Genomic DNA, 19,038 nt, shown 5'->3' with positions numbered 1-19,038 from the left:
CCTATGCATTGTGCATGGTTTACTTAAATAAAACTTAAAAATAGAGTGAATAACCAAGATTTCTTGCCGATACTCTAATAAAAAAGAAATCTATTCAATGAATAGGATAAGATCCATTGGGTTCTCTTCGCATTCCTTTGTGAAAGAGTAGAATGAGAAAGCTAATGAATCTTAAACCCATTACATTGATAAAAAGAAAAAGAAGTGCATTGATAAAAAGAAAAAAAAGAGGATAAATAATAATAATATTGTATAGTTAGGGAATAAAAGAGGATTTGGGGATAGAGGGACTTGAACCCTCACAACTTATAAAGTCGACGGATTTTCCTTTTACTAGAAATTTCATTATTGTCAGTATTGACATGTAGAATGGGACTCTCTCTTTGTCCTCGTCCGATTAATCCACTTTTTTAAAGATCTCGAAAACTTTGAATTTGAATTGAAGAATTTGATTATTCAATATTCGATTGGAGTGGATTCACGATAATGAAAAAAAATTATGATATGAGTTTTTTATTTCATAATCATTATCATTTCTAATTTCATTTAAAAAAAGATAAAGAACCTATATTATAATTATAATATAATATGAGTTCTGTGATTAATCGTTTGCTATGTCAGTATCTATACGTGTTTATTAAATGTATAAGGTATAAAACCCCTCCTTTTCTCTAATTTAGAATTAGAAGGAATTCCACTAACAACACAACGTAATTAACTCGATTCGTTAGAACAGCTTCCATTGAGTCTCTGCACCTATTCTTTTCCTTTGTATTCTAGTTCGAGAACCCCTTGTTTTCTCAAAACACGGATTTGGCTCAGGATTGCCCTTTTTTAATTCCAGGGTTTCTCTGAATTTGGAAGTTACCACTTAGCAGGTTTCCATACCAAGGCTCAATACAATCAAGTCCGTAGCGTCTACCGATTTCGCCATATCCCCATTTCCCTCTTCTTTGAGACCAGGATTCCTTGTGTAATTTCATCCATCTCTTAGGGTTTTTTTTTGAATCATTGAGTTCATCACTCAACGTAGTCTAGCAGTTCAGTTCGACTCTATTTGAGAGACCTCGCTTGCTTATTGCAATTCAGAATTGAATTGATTCTATCCTTGATGTATTTGCAATTCAAACCGAATCAATATATCCAAAAGTTTTTATCTCCCCCACCTCCCGTCTTACTTTTTTATAGTATTCAAAATTATACTATAACGCTTGATATTTATTCTTTTTTTCTAATCAGAATTAGCAATTTTATTTACTCTGACTCTATGTTCCCCTTAGTGAAATATTAATCCTCAAATTATTAACAAATAATAAAGTCTATAATGATCGAATGAAAATACCAATAAATTCTATAATTTTATTTTTTAATATCCTATAGTTAAGCATATCAAGCTAACTTTATCTTTAAGAAGTTTTTATCTATCTAGACGTCTTGCAGTCTTAAATTGTGGAGTATCAAGCTAGCATCCTGATTTTCTTTTCGAACCGACTCTTTTTTTTTTTGAAAGATCCAGCTGTTGCTGGCATTCATTTCATTAGCAGAGAGAACACCGACTTGTAAATGAGCCAAACTTGGACCTGGATCCTCGCCAACAAGGGCATAAACAGATGCACTTGCCAGAAAAAGGTGATGCCAAAATGGAAAATGCCAACACACTGTCGCTTCCTATTTGAAAAGAGCAAACGAAATTATGTTCAGTAAAGCAAACAAATATTTCCTTTTATTTCCGGGCAAAACCATGAGGAAGATACATAAGCAAGCAACAACATCATCAAACAACAGCATGGCACCCTTTGATAGTTACAAATACTGAATACACGACCTTTTAACTTGTCAACTCCACACTCTGCTCAATGCTCCCGCGTCACTACTTGAGTTTGGAGCGGCTTTATTAGATCGGGAAAAAAGCACACAAAAATCAAACCAGGGACAGCATAATCATAACCATAATCATGTATGTTCCCTCTCAACTGGTTCAGTTGTAGGCGTCCGGGTTGGCGACGAGGTATGCCTCGGCGGCCTTGAAGATGGCCGTGACAGACTCCTTGGCCTTGGTGATCTCATCGTTCACCTCCACGCCCGGCAGCAGCTTGTACGTCGACTCCACCTTGACGACGCTCCCGCCGTTGGCCGCCGCCTCCACCTTGATGTGCGAGGTGGCCATCTCGATGGCGGTGCCGATGCCGCCGCCCTCGATGAGGGTGGACTTGCACTCGCACTTGTCGGCGTCGATGAACTCGAGCCTCTCCTTCATGAGGCTGAAGGGCATGGCTGCAAGATCAGCTGCGTGTTATGCTTTGACCCAGGATGTGTACCAGACTGAAGCTGACATGAATTGTGCGTGACGCGTGGTACCTGAGGTGAAGTTGAACTGCCTGACGCTGCCGATGCCGCCTTCGCCCTCGACGGGGTGGGCGCTGGCGACGATGTGCGGTGCGAGCTTAGGGGCCAGTGTGTGCCAGTCCATGACGCCGGCACGGAAGAGGCGCGACGCGGCGACCGGCGATTCGATCTCGTGGGTCCAGCTGTCGGTGAAGGCCATTGCTGTGATGATCAAGGACTCGACCGGTGCAAGTGATGTGTTGAGCTGTGGCTGTTGTAATGGCGCACTGGGCTGCTTGGTTTCCTGGAGTGCGGAAGTGAGCGCCATAAATAGAGGTTCCAAGGTGGGGGTTGGTGAAGCTTGAACGGATAGGTGTGGTGAGTAGTGGGGGCTGGTGAAGGCGCCAAGCCAGGGTCGAGTTTTTCCAAATTGGACGGCACCGTCGGTCAGCTAAGCTTTTATCATTACAGGGTCTGAAAGCACGACATTTTTTCAATATATTTAGTTAACGGAGAAGAATGTGTTGTCCAATTGGCACCACGGTCCGCGTGAGCAAATTGTTCTACAATGTTTAGTTAAAGAAAAAGAATGACGGACTCATAGTCTCCTAATCAAAAGCAAGATATAGATACTTGGGGTTGGTGTGGTTGGAACGAAGAAACACTGAAGTAATGCATATAGGACGCCGACGACGCGAGCGACGACCACACACAGCGCGTCCACTTCTGTGTGATCTCCGTTGCTTGTAGTACAATGCTCTTGTGAAGAGCCGCCGACTGTCTTTTAATCCAAGGGGACTTATTGCAGAAGACGCGCTTCAAATTAGTCACTGTTTCAATGTTGCGCCTGCAGTTCAGATGCACAAAGTCTCTCGGATGCACAGATAGGATAAGTTTCCTTACAAGAATGCCTTTCAGATATCACCTCCTGTTGTCAAAATTATGTGCAACCTTCCAGTCGTTGCGCAGTTTTACAAACTCGACTACAGGCTCTAAGCTTGAAAAATACATCTTCACCGTACACACAGTCGCAAAGTTTCTCCGAGGCATGCCAACAATGCTGCGATCCTACTCAGCATCATTGTCACTATTTTCAGACAAATCCACGTCTTCACCATACACCATTTCATCAATTTCGTCTTCTTCATCTTCATCAGATTGGACTGCGGCCTTAGACGATACATCTTTCACATCCTTATCAACCTAAGGAAATTGAAACACATAATAACTATATCATTCATAACTGTAGCAGTAGGACTAACTACTAACTTCTTCAGCATTGTAAATGGATGTAAACCTGTGCCATTATCAGCCGAAGACGACCAGAAAGCTTCAGTAAATCTTCAGTTGCTGTGTATCTTTCTGCACACATCTGCAAAAGAACGATCAGTTCTACTTTTTATGCTCTTCGGCTTATTTTAGTAGTGTTGATCGGATGGCCCGTATCTGTTTGTGCTTAGATTAGTGGCATGCCAACTGAGGTCATATTTTGGTCAATTCATGGCCAAACATCCAGCAGACAAAGACAGTCCCGTAGTTGGCATATCAACTTTAACCACATTGGTTGGTAGCTTATTCAAATCGATTGTGTAATCCAAATAAGGCAAGGCACTGATGTTGCATTTCTCTCCTAAATAGATTACAAAGCAAAAACACATGGCAGCAGTATTTACTAATTTTAACTACCATCTCCCATATTTATCTTTAACTCTATGATCATCTGCTCAATGTGATCCTAAAACTTGCCACTGCCAACTACAGATACAACTTGAGATCCTAAATGAAAATCCATCTTTCAAAGATGACATGGAAATTCAAGATCTAAGCTATACAAGTGTAGGGGCAAATATCATCAGCAAAATAATGTGTTTCACCTTCCAGACTGTGCTCTTCACACTGACTATAGAAGGTTACAATTGTGAGTTTGCATGTGGGCTTTTCACTAATAGGTTTCCTGTAGGCCAATTTGAATGTGCACAGTCAGTTCAACTGCAGCAGGTGAGTTCTCGCCACCATTGATACATCTTTCTCAAAGAGGTTGCCAGGAAACTACAATAACAGTTACTCCCTCCGTTCCCAAATATAAGTCTTTCTAGAGATTCCAACAAGTGACTACATGCGGAGCAAAATGAGTGAATCTACACTCTAAAATATGTCTACATACATCCGTATGTTGTAGTGCATTTGAAATGTCTAAAAAGACTTATATTTAGGAACGGAGGGAGTACATCACGAACATTCTGAACATGGTGCAGTGGTCAGTGCATATATACACAGTTACTTAAATTCTGTTATACTTGTGTATGACAAAGCAAAATTCTTATTGAGCTAGAGCTAAACTACCCTGATTGTATATGATGGTCTTAAGTTTGAAATATGTAATCCTCGTTGTGCATTATCTAATAGTCCCCCCGTCCCATAAAATAAGAGTGTTTTTGACACTAGTGTAGTGTCAAACACGCTCTTATATTATGGGACGGAGGGAGTACCAAACATATAGGTCAGTCGCTATAGCACAACCCTTCTCCATAACAAGAACACTAGTACTCCATAATACACTACACATAAGTACTTAAACCTTTGCAACTCATTAAGATGCCAATAGAACGACAATAGTTTGTTGTCATCTATTTGGAAACTCAAGTCTAATATCAAGAAAAATGAAACAAAAAACATAAGATTTTCACATACCTAAACTACAAATCTAGACAATGTCACCCCTATTTGAGGGGGTATGTTTCGAATGATCTACAAAGCTCATGGGAGAAACAAACAGACATATAGAGATATGCAATGCAACAAGCTCCAACTAGTACTGCTAAGTGGTAAGAAGAAATATTACCTTCTCCAGGTCGCTAATTAGTTTTCTTGATTTCTCCAAGGGGATAAAACGACCATGAATTACTAGTAAGCAGTATATCCAACGCAAAACAAGCTCAGCGCTACCAGATCTGTCGAGAGATACATATCAGCAACCAACACAGAATACACAGCGGTGAAAATGTGCAATGGTGAAAGACATGGATGCAGAGCACCTTGATCTCCATGCACATACTAAATTCTCTAGAAGCTTGCAAGCATCTCCAGGCTTTAAAGATCTTAGATGTGCTCGAATCTATTGAACAACAGAACACAACATCAAAATTGTACCCCTTCACATCAACAAATTAACTTCGATAGCTACACGCACATAGTAAAGATGCGAACAGTGATAGAACTTTAAACTGAAACTGAGTTACCACAAACCTTCTTGCTGGGTAAATTAGCGTCAATTGTCATGCCGCTGCTACTAAACAGATCTGATAAGATTTTAGTGGCCATGTCAGGATGGCCGACGAGACTCTGATCAATGACACCATATTTCCTCATCAGATCTTCAATGCATATGCTGTCGTTTTCAATTCTTTGCACCGGAACTAAATAAGGAAAATGGCTTTTTAGTGATGTGATCAAGCTGTATATTAGAACATTCTGAAAATAAATGATTTGGAATAGTAAATATAACAGGCACATCCTGGTTCTCCCTACAAAAAAGTAGCATAAAACTCAAATATGCTAATAAATAGCAATACATTACTCAAGTTGTCACAGAATTAGTTGCTACATCGTCCCACGTGGAGAACAAAACAAGGTTATGCCCCTGCAGTTAATAGCTTATGTAGACTCCAACTGTTTGTTGTGTTTCATCACTTGCAGAAGAGGAGAAGACATGGCAAGAGATAATTTACCTCTTTTCTCGGTCAACCTTGAAGTGGTACCAAGGTCACTATCAATCGCAAGTTTGACGCCACTCGGTTTTGTTACACCATGTTTCCTTTTCTTTTCTTGTGTATGAAGCTTCGGAAGAGGAAGAATGGCATCTTCTGCATTCGCCCGGTCTAGAGCAGTGATAGTTACTACAAAAGAAACAGACAAAGTTCAGCCCAAGATTCGCCATTAATAACCTTCTCAAATGAAGGCGGTGACAATAAAATTCCTACCAAAATCCCCATTTTTAAACAGGGTTTGAATGGTTGACCCATTCGGATATTCATATAAATAAATAATACATAAGGTGAATTACCACCATAACTGATGAACATTAGCATACCTTTTGTTTTAGCAGATTGACCTTTCTGGTGCGTGGTGGGTTGAACTGTAGGTAAGAGAACTCCATCTTCAGATACACCCAAATTAACATCCTTACCATAACAAACCAGCAGCTTATCGAAAGATGGTTTCACCACGGATCCATATGCCAGAAGGACATGAGCCGAATTAGGTCCATCTATTCCTTGAAGTTTTGCGGCAAATATCGTGAAATCCTGATTCATTCTTGAAAGGGAGGACTCGGACAAGGCAATCTTAGTAGGCTTCTTATTGCGCAAGTCATCCATGTTATTCCCAGACCAGAAATAGCAGATACCAACCTCAGAGATAGCCAACACATCTATTTCTCCTTCAGTAGCATTAGTACCTGAACACATGCAGTCCACAAAGATTGCTGGGTGTTCCATAGAGAGTATACAGCTTGAACTCTGACTTTTACCACTGCCCAACTTCCAAATGGCAACATAGCGTTCCCCAACTCCAGATGACAGAACATATTCGCCATTGTTACTAAAAATCATGTTTCTCACAGACACCTAAATATTCATGTAGTCAATAGCAACAGGTGTGCACTTAGAAAAAGCAATACAATTGAAAAGATAACAAATTCAGAAGAGGATCAAAGTTCAGGAGGGCATACAAGACACTCACCGGATGCCCAGAGAATTTTTGAATTTTTTTGTTGTCAGAAGCGTCAAAGGTCCTCAACTGACCAGCTGCTGTTGCCAAAACTGTTCCATCTGATAAGATCAAATACAAAGTGCATTTCATTTCTTTGAACTGGGGTGGAAATGATTGGTATGGAGAGCAGATACAAGCAAAACAAAATGGGCATGCATGCCTCATTGCAGCATAAGATTAATACACATACAGACATATATTATATACTAAAAGACCCTTAGCTCGAAGGATACATATAATGTTAACAATATCATACATTTGCGCATATATCATATAAACAGATAGATAAAGTTCGGATTTCACAAAAAAAGGATTATAAACAAGTAAAAGCGGCATTTTTCAGGACAGTGGGATTTTCTTTAAATGGATCCATGTGTCTGGTAGATAATAGGTGTGTAGCATTTCCATCTCTACTTCGAATAGATCATTACCATTATAGTTTGAAAAGCAAACTGTGGAGATCATTTAGAGATTCTAGGCCATGACATGGCCAACACCATGAGGGCGCCAACATGATATAACATGGATAAAAGATGGTTAATATCTATTTGTTGAATATAAAGGTAATTACGATCATCAACTATTTACTGTTGTAAGGGTAACTCAGAGCAGTTAAACTATGTCTGAAAGAGAAATCATAACACAGATGCAAAAACATCCATAGTGCAGATGAAAAAGCAAGACATGGATGATTTAGCAACATAGAGAATAGTGAAACACTGAAAATAGATATATAAATCAAGAAGAGATACCTGATGAAACTGCCAATGCAGATATTGCCTTTGAGGAAGATTTAAATTTCCCTGCAACAGATCCATCTGAGGCATCAATCTTACAGACCATGCCATCAGCGCCTGCTGTGTACACACTACGCCCATGCCTCGAGTATGCCACTGCTGTCACACCCCTGAATAAATACAAAACACACACCGACATAAGTGAACACATCTGAGCCTAAGCTCAACAGGAAATAGCAAACAAAGCCAAGATTACAGCTGTGGGTATGTGCTTAAACAATGCGTCAAAAGGAATTTCGTAATTGACATGGTATTATGTACATTTCGTACTAAGAAAATGTGGTTTCCACAAATGAACAGCGAGGTTCCCCTCCCAGCATGACACAAATGCACTGAACCACCAGCCATACCCAGGATGACAATCGCTGATCCTCCACTTCCACTGGCCCGCAGCAACATCGAGCGCAAGGACATCGCCACTGCCCGTCCCAAGCACGAGCAGCGAACTCCCAGCCTTCCGCTTCTTCTGCTAGGCAAAAAACACGAGCAATGACGCACAGCACACGAACACACGGGCACAGCGCCAGACAGCAACAGCTGGAGAAATGGGAGTGATTCCTCACCTTGGTGGAGAGTTGTACCCACTTCATGCAGGTGTAGTCGAGGGCGAGGTGGCCGCGCTTCGTCTCGGGGAGCGCCCCGACCTCCACCGCGGGGATGTCGGCGAACTCCGTCTGCAAGTGGCCGCGCACGGCGTCCCATACCTGCGACAGAGGCAAACCGTCGGGTTAACAAAGGAAGCGGCAACCCGAGCCGCTCCGGCGTGGATAGGCAGCGTTTGATTCCGCACCTTGATGCGGCCGTCGCCGGACGAGAGGGCGAGGAAGTCCGAGGAGGGGCTGAAGGAGGTGAGGAGGTCGCGAATCGGCGCGGGGGCCGGCGCCATGGCCGCGCTGGGCGGTTGGTCGTCGCGGCGGCGGCGGCGGGTGGGGAGGGAGAAAAGGGTTTATGCGGCGGCGCGGCAGGGGGAGGGTTTTGAGGGAGCTCCCGTCGAGAGAGTGGTCTGGGCCTATCTATCTCGGCGCGACCCCGGTCGGTTTCGCCTCGTGGCGCTTGGGACGCGGCTGAGCCGGACCAGGAGGACGGGCTAGGGTTTTCCTTCCATCCACCCAAACAGAAACAGCAAACCGTTTCGCCTATTTCTTTGCCCCCGCCGCCATCCCCCCCGCGACCTCGACGGCTGCTGCTCCTCGGTACCAGAAGCAGCTCGGCACCCTCGACCGTGAATTCAACCACGCTGACACCCCTGCCCGTGGGTACTGCTGGACTTCAACCGCGTCGCCACGCCTGCCCCGGCTCGCCGCCGCGACCTTCAGCGGCCAAGTATGATTTTTTTTCCTGGTTTTTTTTCGTTCCGCGTAGTATTTTTCACGGCGACGTGCAGCAAATTTAGAAACGATTCTCATTTGCTGCTGAATTGGAAGTAGAGTATGGCGTGTGAAGAGGCAAGTGCATATGCCTGTCTCAATTTTGAATATGTTAGACATAGGGAGTGTATATTTGACGTTTGACTGAAAATCAATTGGACATCAGTCAAGTTTTCCAACCAATAAAGAACGACACTTGTATGTATTTGTGTGTCCCTTTTTTGTGCATCTCCGCTGTGTGTATGTCATCAGGAGAAAGGCCAATCCTAATCGGGTTGGAACTAGACCCGGTTTCAAACATATGTGAGCTACAACTATCGCAATACCACATCCAAGAAAAAGCCTACTGATCCATCAACGTACCCTCTGTAGGTCTTGCATCAACATACAGCCTACTTACAGTCTTTTGGGAGAAAAACACAGTGATAAGTAGACTGCCATTAGAGTCTGCTGGTAACTTGCAGTCTACTCACAGTGATATCTTAAAAGTTAAAGACTAGATACACAAAACTTACAGTCAAATTAGAACTGGAACTTCTACAATTATAGTGTATTTACGCATAATTTACACTCATATTGTGTGATTATTACAGTGACATTATGACCGGAACTTGTCGAGTCTCAAAGACACCCATTTGCAGCGCCGAGTCATGAGTTGGTATGTATGTACGCGGGTTGGACTGGACCCATTTGCATTCTATGACAAGCAGGTGTAAAACTTTGAAATTATAGTAAGAAAACCTTGCAAGTATAGTACCTCGTGCCATCTACGGATTATAGACACAATTGAACCAACATACACACTGCCTATCATACAGATGACCACACATTGAACCAACATACGCACTGCGCTATCCATAGTGTGAGCAGTTTAACATCTCTCTAATGCAAAAAAGCCTTCTTCTCCATCATTGTTAATTCACAGTCTGAAAGAAAGGATCAAACAAGAATTAGACCAATCATTAAGATATACATCACAAAGGGAAGCAATTAACACTGAGCCAAAAAGCTGAAAATACATAGTACAAGAGACACTGAATGATCTAGACGAGCACAGTAAATTAGGCAACCTGGAGCCAAAAGTACAACTAAAAAAAGACTGGAAATCATGAACCTCTTTACTGTAAATTTGAAGTATAAAAAATAGAATTGCTTACATCATCAAAGAAATCAGTAACAAGAAGTCTAGAACTTATCCACCCTGTTGAACTCGCAGAAAAACTATCATTAGCATACTTCTGTCCTTAAGTTCGGAATGTCAGCGCTTGAAAATTGGTTAACAACTTGAGTCCTTGCAGTCCATACTTCCATAATCTTGAATATAAAGACACCGCAATTGTGTGCCTGGTTTCACATGAATAAAGGAAGAAAAAAAAAGATACCAACATGGGAGTAATAAAAGCATCCCAGAATCCTATAAAGTGTGTAATCCGTTCGAATAAAAGAAAATACCAGAGATAAATCTTAAAAGATAACAACACAGTGCCTTCAAAAGGGAAACAAATTTAGAAGCAAATTGATTAAAAATGTACTAGCAAATCACTAAACTGCAAGTGAAATTCAGAATGCTCATTAAAAGATGGATCAAGGAAAGCAAAGGCTCTTCCCTTCAAACAAACAAAGAAACAAAACCAATGTTTTCGAACGGTTATGGGGAAGTACAGCTGCAACTAGGAAGAGTAATATGAAGAAAAATGTATATATTGTAAATGAGAAATAAAAAAAGAAATGGCAAAGACAAACACCAAAAAAGAAGGCAGAAATTAAATTACTTACATGGAGGAAATGAGAAATAAAAAGAAAGGGCAAAGACAAACACCAACAAGGAACCATGAAGTCAGAAATCCTTCAATTCCAATTGGGGAAAAGACGGACACCAAAGCCGCAACAACTAATCGGGGGAGAACCATGGAAGATCATACAAGAGACGATCCACAGGCTGAAAGTCCTTCAATTCCAATGTCTTTGCTCATGCCTAGTGCATTTCTTTGAGATCTAGAACCTGTAAAATCACAAGAATGAAAAGCAGAGATCGCAAATTCTTTCCATTTGACAGAGTGTATTGCATAGATCACTCTAGTTAAAAATCAAAGAAACTGGTTAGTTTTGTTTCAAAAGCACCAGGGCAAAAGAAGCTAAAATTTACAATAGCAAAACAATACTGAAATTACTATTATCAAGTTGCTGAAATTACTAGACAAGCAGAAATTCCTGTTCCTGTGCACAGCAAAGTTTCTGACCTAAAAAGCACGGACACGGCAGGAATTGCCGATTGGCCGTGTCGACACGGCGGGATACGGCTGGATACGCGTATCCCCCAGTATCCCCTGATTTTCGATTAAAAAAAAGAAAAAAGCCCAGGGACACGGCGGGACACGTACGTGACACGGATGGGATACGGCCCAGCCCAAAAACAGCCATGGCCCAAAACGAAACCCTATTTTTGCAGGAATCGCACGCAACTCTCCAAACAACAACGAGGGACTCCCAGGTCCCAGTCTCTTCTGGATCGAAGCCGCCACCTCCTGGAACGAAGCCGCCGCCGCCGCCGGCGGCGACGCTTGGATCCGACCGGCCACCACACCCCCACACCAGGAGGCAGCAGCCTCTTCTCCTGACGGCAGGTAACCCTCCCCAATCCCTTGTCACGCCCTGTTCTGCTGAAGATCAAATTCAGTTGCTGTTCTTCGCCTGCGCGCCTTCTTAGCCACCCGATCAAGATCTGACGACCAGGCGCCCCCTTCCGAAGCAGTACGCGAGAAGTTGGAAGACGGCGCAGGAGACGCACGATCTTGATCTAACGGCCATCCATCGATTACCTTTTACTGCTACTTTTTTACCTTTCGTTGCCAGCACCGTCGCTGCTCCTTTTTACTTTCAGGCTGCTTATATAAAGTCCTGGACTCATTGTGAGCTGGGGATCGATTGTAATCGGGATAAACCCTAGCCGCCACAAGTTGGCCTTGCTGCTACTTTCCCCTTCTGAAATAGAACCCTAGCTAGCTTTCCTCCTCAAGCGGGGCTAGCGTTGGTAAATTCCTCTCTGTTCCTCATGTTTGTGAGTCCTGATCGTGACAATTGGTACCAGAGCCATCCATCCTTGGCGGCGTGATGAATTTGACGGCGAGAAGGAGTTCAGCTTGCCGGTAAAATCCTTCCCCTCGTCTTCAGATTCCGGCGGCGAAGGACATCGGAGGCGTAGGTGGCGGTAGACTGCCCGAGTGTGAGTCAGGTGCAGGGAGTGGTTTCCCGGGAGCAATTCCTTGGTCTAAAATCCCACCACCCACCCTTTCTGGCCCACCTTGGAGGCGGGCGACGGAGGCGGCGATTGGCGAAGGGGGATCAAGGCGCTCGAGTTCGGTTGACAGCGGCCGCGTGATACTTCCCAACCCACCCCGATCTGCTCCCATAAGGTTCGAAAGTCCTCTGCTTTCGTTAATCCCTCTCTGTGATGGCACGATCCACCGAGACGTCCGACACCATGGAGCTCGAGCTCAAGTCCCTACAGCTAGATGTGCAGACCCTGCAACAACAGCGAGCTACTGACAAGCAGGAGTTTGTGGAGTTTGCCAATTCAGTCAACAAGAACTTTGCGACACTACAGGGCAGTTTCAGCAAAATACAGTCCAGTTTTGATCGATTCTTTGCGGAGCAACCATTCTTGGGCAAGCAACCTGCTGAAGCTACTGCTCCAGCGTTACCTGCTACACCGGATAACCCCAATACTACACGCCAAGTAGCACTATCTCCAGGTCAGGGCAGCATCAACCAAGGTGTTCCCCAGAACAGAATTCATGGCCATGTAACCACAGTGGTTCCTGACCAAACAGGCAAGGAAAATCAAGCCGAGCAAGCTCAGTGCATGCCATACAGACACCCTAATTATGGACAGCAGCAGTCGGGAAATCAACATCTGCAGAAACAAGACCAAGGCCATTATTACTCTGAAGATGAAGGTTTTGACCCTGGTCTGAAACAACACAAGAACTTCAACCAAACTGCAAATGACAACCGAAAGCATGTTGCAGTGGTCAAACCAGCCAAATACAATATACCAGAATTTGATGGAGATGATGCTGATCACTGGATACAGACAATTGAGCAATATTTTGACAATGCCAGAACTCCTCTAGAGCAAAGGACTGCTTTTGCAGTGTCCTATCTCAAAGGAGAGGCTGTACAATGGTGGAGAGGCACTGGGTATAACACTCAAACATTACCTTGGCACAGATTCTGTAGGTACTTGGGAGACAGATTTTCTGTAGTCTCAGTAACTGAAAATGTCAAACTGTTTCATGCCCTCACTCAAACTGGGACAGTTACACATTACATCCAACAGTTTGAAAAGTTGCTTAACATGATGGGAAGAGACAATCCTTCCCTGCCAGAAGATTATTTTGTCACCAGCTTCATTGCAGGCTTATCTGATTATATCAAAGCTCATCTAGAATGTCACAAGCCAAAGGATCTACAGACAGCTATGTGGCTAGCGAGAAGAATGGAAATTGCAGTGCCACCCAAGAAAGCAACGTTTACTCCTTTTGGAGTAAAGAGACAGGTCAATTTTGACACCCCTAAATCAACTACTGCTGGTGCCACACTTCCTCCAAATCAAGCAATTATACAAGAGGCCAGACAGAAAGGAGTTTGTTGGAGGTGCAAAGAAGTTTGGGCCCCTGGCCATAGACAAGTTTGCAAGCTCACACAGAAAAACATGATACAAGCCTTGCAAGCTACAACTACTGAAAATCCTGACCTGATCTATATAATTGAAAGTGAGGAAGATCTAGTGGAGTTCCAAAAACAACAGGAAGATGAAGTTCTCCAAATTTCCATGCATGCAGTTCAAGGCAAAGGAAACAGCAAAAGTACTTTCACTGTAAATGTCAAGATTGGCAATACTATGGCTACTGCTCTCATTGACAGTGGTAGCTCTGCCACCTTCATATCATCTGAGCTAGCAGCAAAACTATCAGATAAACCAGTAACAAGCAAGAAACTGAAAGTTCAGGTAGCTAATGGAGGAGTACTATGGAGTCAGCACACTTGTTATAACTGCACTTATAATATTCAAGGAGAGCAATTTACAGGGGACTTTAAGGTCTTGCAATTATCTGGGTATGATATAATTTTGGGAGCTGATTGGTTAAAACAATTCAGCCCAATTGAGTTAGATTTCATCCAAATGATCATGAAAATTACAAAAGGCAAGGGCCATAGAGTGACCTTCAAGGATGAAACTATCCCATCTGCTGCAACTATCAAGGAAACTTCCAATTTGGTCAAATTATTGGAACAAGCTGACTGTGGAATTTTCCTCTTGGTCTATACTTGCACTGATACTCAAGCAGAACCCACTATAGCAGTTCCTACGGACATACAAGGGCTGATAGCTGAATATGCAGATATATTTGCAGAACCTACAGAGCTACCTCCTTCCAGACCTTGTGATCATGCCATACCTCTCCAACAAGGTGCGAAGATTGTAAATCAAAGACCTTACAGGTTACCCCATCATCAGAAGAATGCATTGGAGGAAATAATTAAGAAATTAATTGCCACTGGAGTTATACAACCTAGTTCCAGTCCTTATGCTTCCCCTGCAATTTTAGTGAAGAAAAAGGATGGCACATGGAGATTGTGCATTGACTACAGAAAGTTAAATGCGATAACGATAAAAAACAAGTATCCTATTCCTGTGATCGAGGACCTCCTGGATGAACTACATGGAGCTAAATTCTTCACCAAAATTGACCTCAGGAGTGGCTACCACCAAATTAGGATGAGACCTGAAGATGTGGAGAAAACTGCCTTCTCTACACACATAGGGTTATTTGAGTTCTTAGTAATGTCCTTTGGACTTACTAATGGACCACCATCATTCCATTCCTTGATGCACTCGGTGTTAGGACCTCTGCTAAGGAAATGTGTGGTCTTTTTCTTTGATGACATCCTTATTTACAGCAAGACATTGAAAGAGCATGTGCAACACCTCAAGCAGGTTTTCCATCTCCTGAGAGAGAACAAGTTGTATGCAAAAACTTCCAAGTGCACTTTTGGCCAGCAACAAGTCGAATATCTGGGGCATGTTATTACTGCTGAAGGAGTTGCCACGGACCCCATAAAAATTCAAGCTGTAGTTAATTGGCCTGAACCACAAAACACTACTCAGCTGAGAGGTTTCCTCGGACTGACAGGTTATTACAGAAGGTTCATACAAAACTATGGTACCATCTGCAGGCCCCTATTTGACTCCTTGAAGAGAGACTCTTTTGTCTGGTCAACAAACCAACAGGAAGCATTCCAGACACTCAAGCACAAACTCACTACTGCACCTGTCCTGGCTCTCCCAAATTTCCAAAAGCCTTTCATTTTGGAAGCAGATGCAAGTGGATATGGGTTGGGAGCAGTATTAATGCAAGATGGTAAACCCCTTGCATATCTGAGCAAGAGTATTGGGCCCAAGGCACAAGGAATGAGCACATATGACAAGGAGGCCATGGCAATACTAGAAGCGCTAAAAAAATGGAAACATTATTTTGCTGCCTCTGCTCTTATTATCAGGACAGATCAGCAGAGTTTGAAATATATCCAGGAGCAAAAACTTACCGAAGGAATACAACATAAATTGTTGGTCAAGCTACTTGGATACACATACACTGTAGAGTATAAAAAGGGCAGAGAAAACAAGGCTGCCGATGCTCTCTCCAGAATTAAACATGCTGTCAGCAGTTTGATAACTTCTACTATCCAACCTGCTTGGATATCAGATGTGGTGAAATCCTATAAGAATGACAAGAAATGCTCTGACATAATTGCCGAAATAGCTATCAATGCTACCAGCAAAAATAATTTCACATTCCTGAATGGTGTTCTGAAATATAAGAACAAAATTGTGGTGGGCAGCAGTACTAATATAAGGCATGACATCATACAGGCCTTCCACAAATCCGAGCTAGGGGGTCATTCTGGAGAATTTGCAACCTATCAAAGAGTCCACCAACTGTTCCATTGGCCAGGACTCAAGCAAGAAGTGATCAACTTTGTAAAAGCATGCCCGGTTTGCCAAATCAACAAAGCAGAGCACACTCCTTATCCAGGTTTATTGCAACCACTGCCTGTGCCTGATTTTGCATGGTATCACATTAGTATGGACTTTGTCGAGGGATTGCCCAATTCTGAAAACAAAGACCTCATATTAGTTGTGGTGGATAGATTCACCAAATATGCCCATTTCATATCCATGAAACACCCCATCTCAGTGCATTCTGTGGCTAGAGCATTCTCTGACAATGTCTTTAAGTTACATGGATTACCAGCAGTAATAGTAACTGACAGAGATAAGATCTTTACTAGTCATCTGTGGCAAGCCTTGTTCAAAAACTTGGGAGTTAAGTTACACATGAGCACATCCTACCATCCTCAAACTGATGGTCAAACCGAAAGGGTCAATCAGTGTTTGAAATCATATTTGAGGTGTATGGCCTTCAAAACCCCCAAGAAATGGCACTCCTGGTTAGCTTTAGCTGAATGGTGGTATAACACTTCATTCCATACTTCTCTGAAAATGACCCCGTTCCAGGCATTGTACGGATTCCCTCCTCCACTTATTGGTGAAACTAGTCTCCCTGAATTTATCTCTATGGATAGTGATGAATTAGCACAAAACACAGACCTAGTAACTCAATTGCTCAAGGAAAATTTGCAGAAAGCAGAGTCCAGAATGAAGCAATTTGCTGACAGGAAGAGAACTCCAAGAGAATTTCAAGTGGGCACTATGGTTTATCTCAAGATCCAACCGTACAGACACACTTCACTGAGCATTCACAAACACTTTAAGCTTCATTCTAAGTACTATGGGCCTTTCAAAATTCTGGAGAAGATCGGACGATGTGCCTACAAGTTACTGCTCCCAAACGACTGCAAACTGCATCCCACTTTCCATGTCAGTCAGCTCAAGCAGCATATTGGGCCTCAGGTTGTACCACACCCCTATCTACCCCTAGTGGATGACCAGGGCCAGATTAGACTAGAACCTGAGGCTATACTTGAGAGGAAGCTCATTCCCAGACCTCAAGGAGACATCAGCATTCCAGTTGTGCAGTGGCTAATCAAGTGGGTCAACTTACCAGCTGAACAAGCTACCTGGGAGGATGCTGCGTTCATACAGAAAGTTTTTCCAGCATTTACGCCTTGAGGACAAGTTGCGTCTTCATCCGGGGGTATTGTCACGCCCTGTTCTGCTGAAGATCAAATTCAGTTGCTGTTCTTCGCCTGCGCGCCTTCTTAGCCACCCGATCAAGATCTGACGACCAGGCGCCCCCTTCCGAAGCAGTACGCGAGAAGTTGGAAGACGGCGCAGGAGACGCACGATCTTGATCTAACGGCCATCCATCGATTACCTTTTACTGCTACTTTTTTACCTTTCGTTGCCAGCACCGTCGCTGCTCCTTTTTACTTTCAGGCTGCTTATATAAAGTCCTGGACTCATTGTGAGCTGGGGATCGATTGTAATCGGGATAAACCCTAGCCGCCACAAGTTGGCCTTGCTGCTACTTTCCCCTTCTGAAATAGAACCCTAGCTAGCTTTCCTCCTCAAGCGGGGCTAGCGTTGGTAAATTCCTCTCTGTTCCTCATGTTTGTGAGTCCTGATCGTGACATCCCTGAACTCGCATCCTCTCCTCCACTTCTTGACCTGTTTTATTCAGATTTGATCTTCCATTAAGCTGCTGGATGTTGTGCTTGCTGCTGCTCTTTGAATGCCTGTAGATTGTAGTAGTAGTGTACTAGACTACTAGTGTAGTACTGCTTGTCTGCTTCAGTGCTTCTTTTTCCTAGCTTAATATCATCCTGCTCATGAATGCTTGTAGAGCATGGCATCTGGGAGTGGCACAGCTGGGTTATGTCTTCAACTCTTCTAATCTTCTTTACTGTTCGATGTGTTTTGCAAGATGCAACTTGCAATGACATGGGGGGACAAGAATCAATCAAGCACTTGATAAAAGAGACACAACCGAATGGGGGCAGTATCTCTATTCTAATCTTTTTCTCCTTTATTTTCTGTATTAACTCTATATTACATGACATATTTTTATTTTATTTTATATATGCTCACCGTATCCCCGAATGGCTGTTTTTGGAAAATGCCGTATCCTGTATCCCCGTATGCGTATCCCCAACTTTCCGTCCCCGTGTCCGTGCTTTTTAGTTTCTGACACAAAGGTAGATTCAGTATATATTGACAACGTGAATAGAGGCAACACTACCCAACAAAGACAATGTGAATTACAGCCTAATTACCACTGTAATGTTACTGAAATTACACTGTAATTGGGCTGACCGTAAATATTCTAGTAAAAATTGCACTGTGATTACCCATGGAAATTACACTATAACAACATCGTAAATTATAGAGAAATTGCACTGTAATTATAGTAAAATAGCAGTGTGATTTACAGTGTAATTACCCTGAAAATTACACCGTAATTACTCTGTGATTACAAGTACACTGTAAGAACACTACAATTACAATATGCTTACTCTGTAAGTTCAGAGGAAATTACACTGTAATTAAAATGAAATTACAATCTTGAAGCAGCTGTCAACTTAGATGCAACACTACCCAAAACATACAAAAAAAGGTTATAAAATGGATACAAATACTACCAAACAAAGACAACCCACAAAGAAAAAGGTTCTAAAATGCTTGCAGATACAACATAGGCAACACCCCCCCCCCCCCCCCCTCCCCAAATACTTTAATTGCATTGAAACTTCAT

At 42.8% G+C, this 19,038-nt stretch overlaps 3 protein-coding genes across 4 annotated transcripts in view; 1 reads left to right on the top strand and 2 right to left on the bottom strand.

Moving 5' to 3' along the window:
- Positions 1–1,696: 1,696 nt before the first annotated feature.
- LOC119285454 (pathogenesis-related protein 1-like) lies at positions 1,697–2,656 on the bottom strand. The gene is made up of 2 exons (XM_037564728.1): positions 2,359–2,656; positions 1,697–2,274 (listed from the first exon to the last, which is right to left on the bottom strand). Exons 1-2 carry the CDS (start codon positions 2,651–2,653, stop codon positions 1,979–1,981), a joined length of 591 nt encoding a protein of 196 aa, XP_037420625.1. The 5' UTR covers positions 2,654–2,656; the 3' UTR covers positions 1,697–1,978.
- Positions 2,657–3,195: 539 nt separating this feature from the next.
- LOC119285453 lies at positions 3,196–8,886 on the bottom strand. Its single transcript, XM_037564727.1, has 12 exons — positions 8,683–8,886; positions 8,456–8,596; positions 8,243–8,358; positions 7,848–8,002; positions 7,066–7,154; positions 6,416–6,950; positions 6,054–6,221; positions 5,572–5,741; positions 5,361–5,440; positions 5,168–5,276; positions 3,623–3,697; positions 3,196–3,528 (listed from the first exon to the last, which is right to left on the bottom strand). The coding sequence occupies exons 1-12, from the start codon at positions 8,776–8,778 to the stop codon at positions 3,394–3,396; spliced, it is 1,869 nt and encodes a 622-aa protein (XP_037420624.1). The 5' UTR covers positions 8,779–8,886; the 3' UTR covers positions 3,196–3,393.
- A 145-nt stretch (positions 8,887–9,031) lies between these two features.
- The window catches only part of LOC119285452 (programmed cell death protein 2-like), a 15,906-nt gene continuing 5,899 nt past the window's right edge, over positions 9,032–19,038 (top strand). The window contains exon 1 of one of the 2 annotated variants that reach the window (XM_037564724.1): positions 9,032–9,215. The gene's annotated coding sequence lies outside the window, so the exon portion shown is untranslated. Of the gene's footprint in view, positions 9,216–11,718; positions 11,884–19,038 lie in introns of those variants that run through there. The other variant, XM_037564726.1, reaches the window with a different exon arrangement.

This window comes from Triticum dicoccoides, chromosome 4A, assembly GCF_002162155.2.
Source record: "Triticum dicoccoides isolate Atlit2015 ecotype Zavitan chromosome 4A, WEW_v2.0, whole genome shotgun sequence".
In the NCBI taxonomy this organism is placed as follows: Eukaryota; Viridiplantae; Streptophyta; class Magnoliopsida; order Poales; family Poaceae; genus Triticum; species Triticum dicoccoides.
The sequence above is the reverse complement of the archived record's forward strand: the minus strand, read 5'-3'. Positions and strand labels throughout refer to the sequence as shown.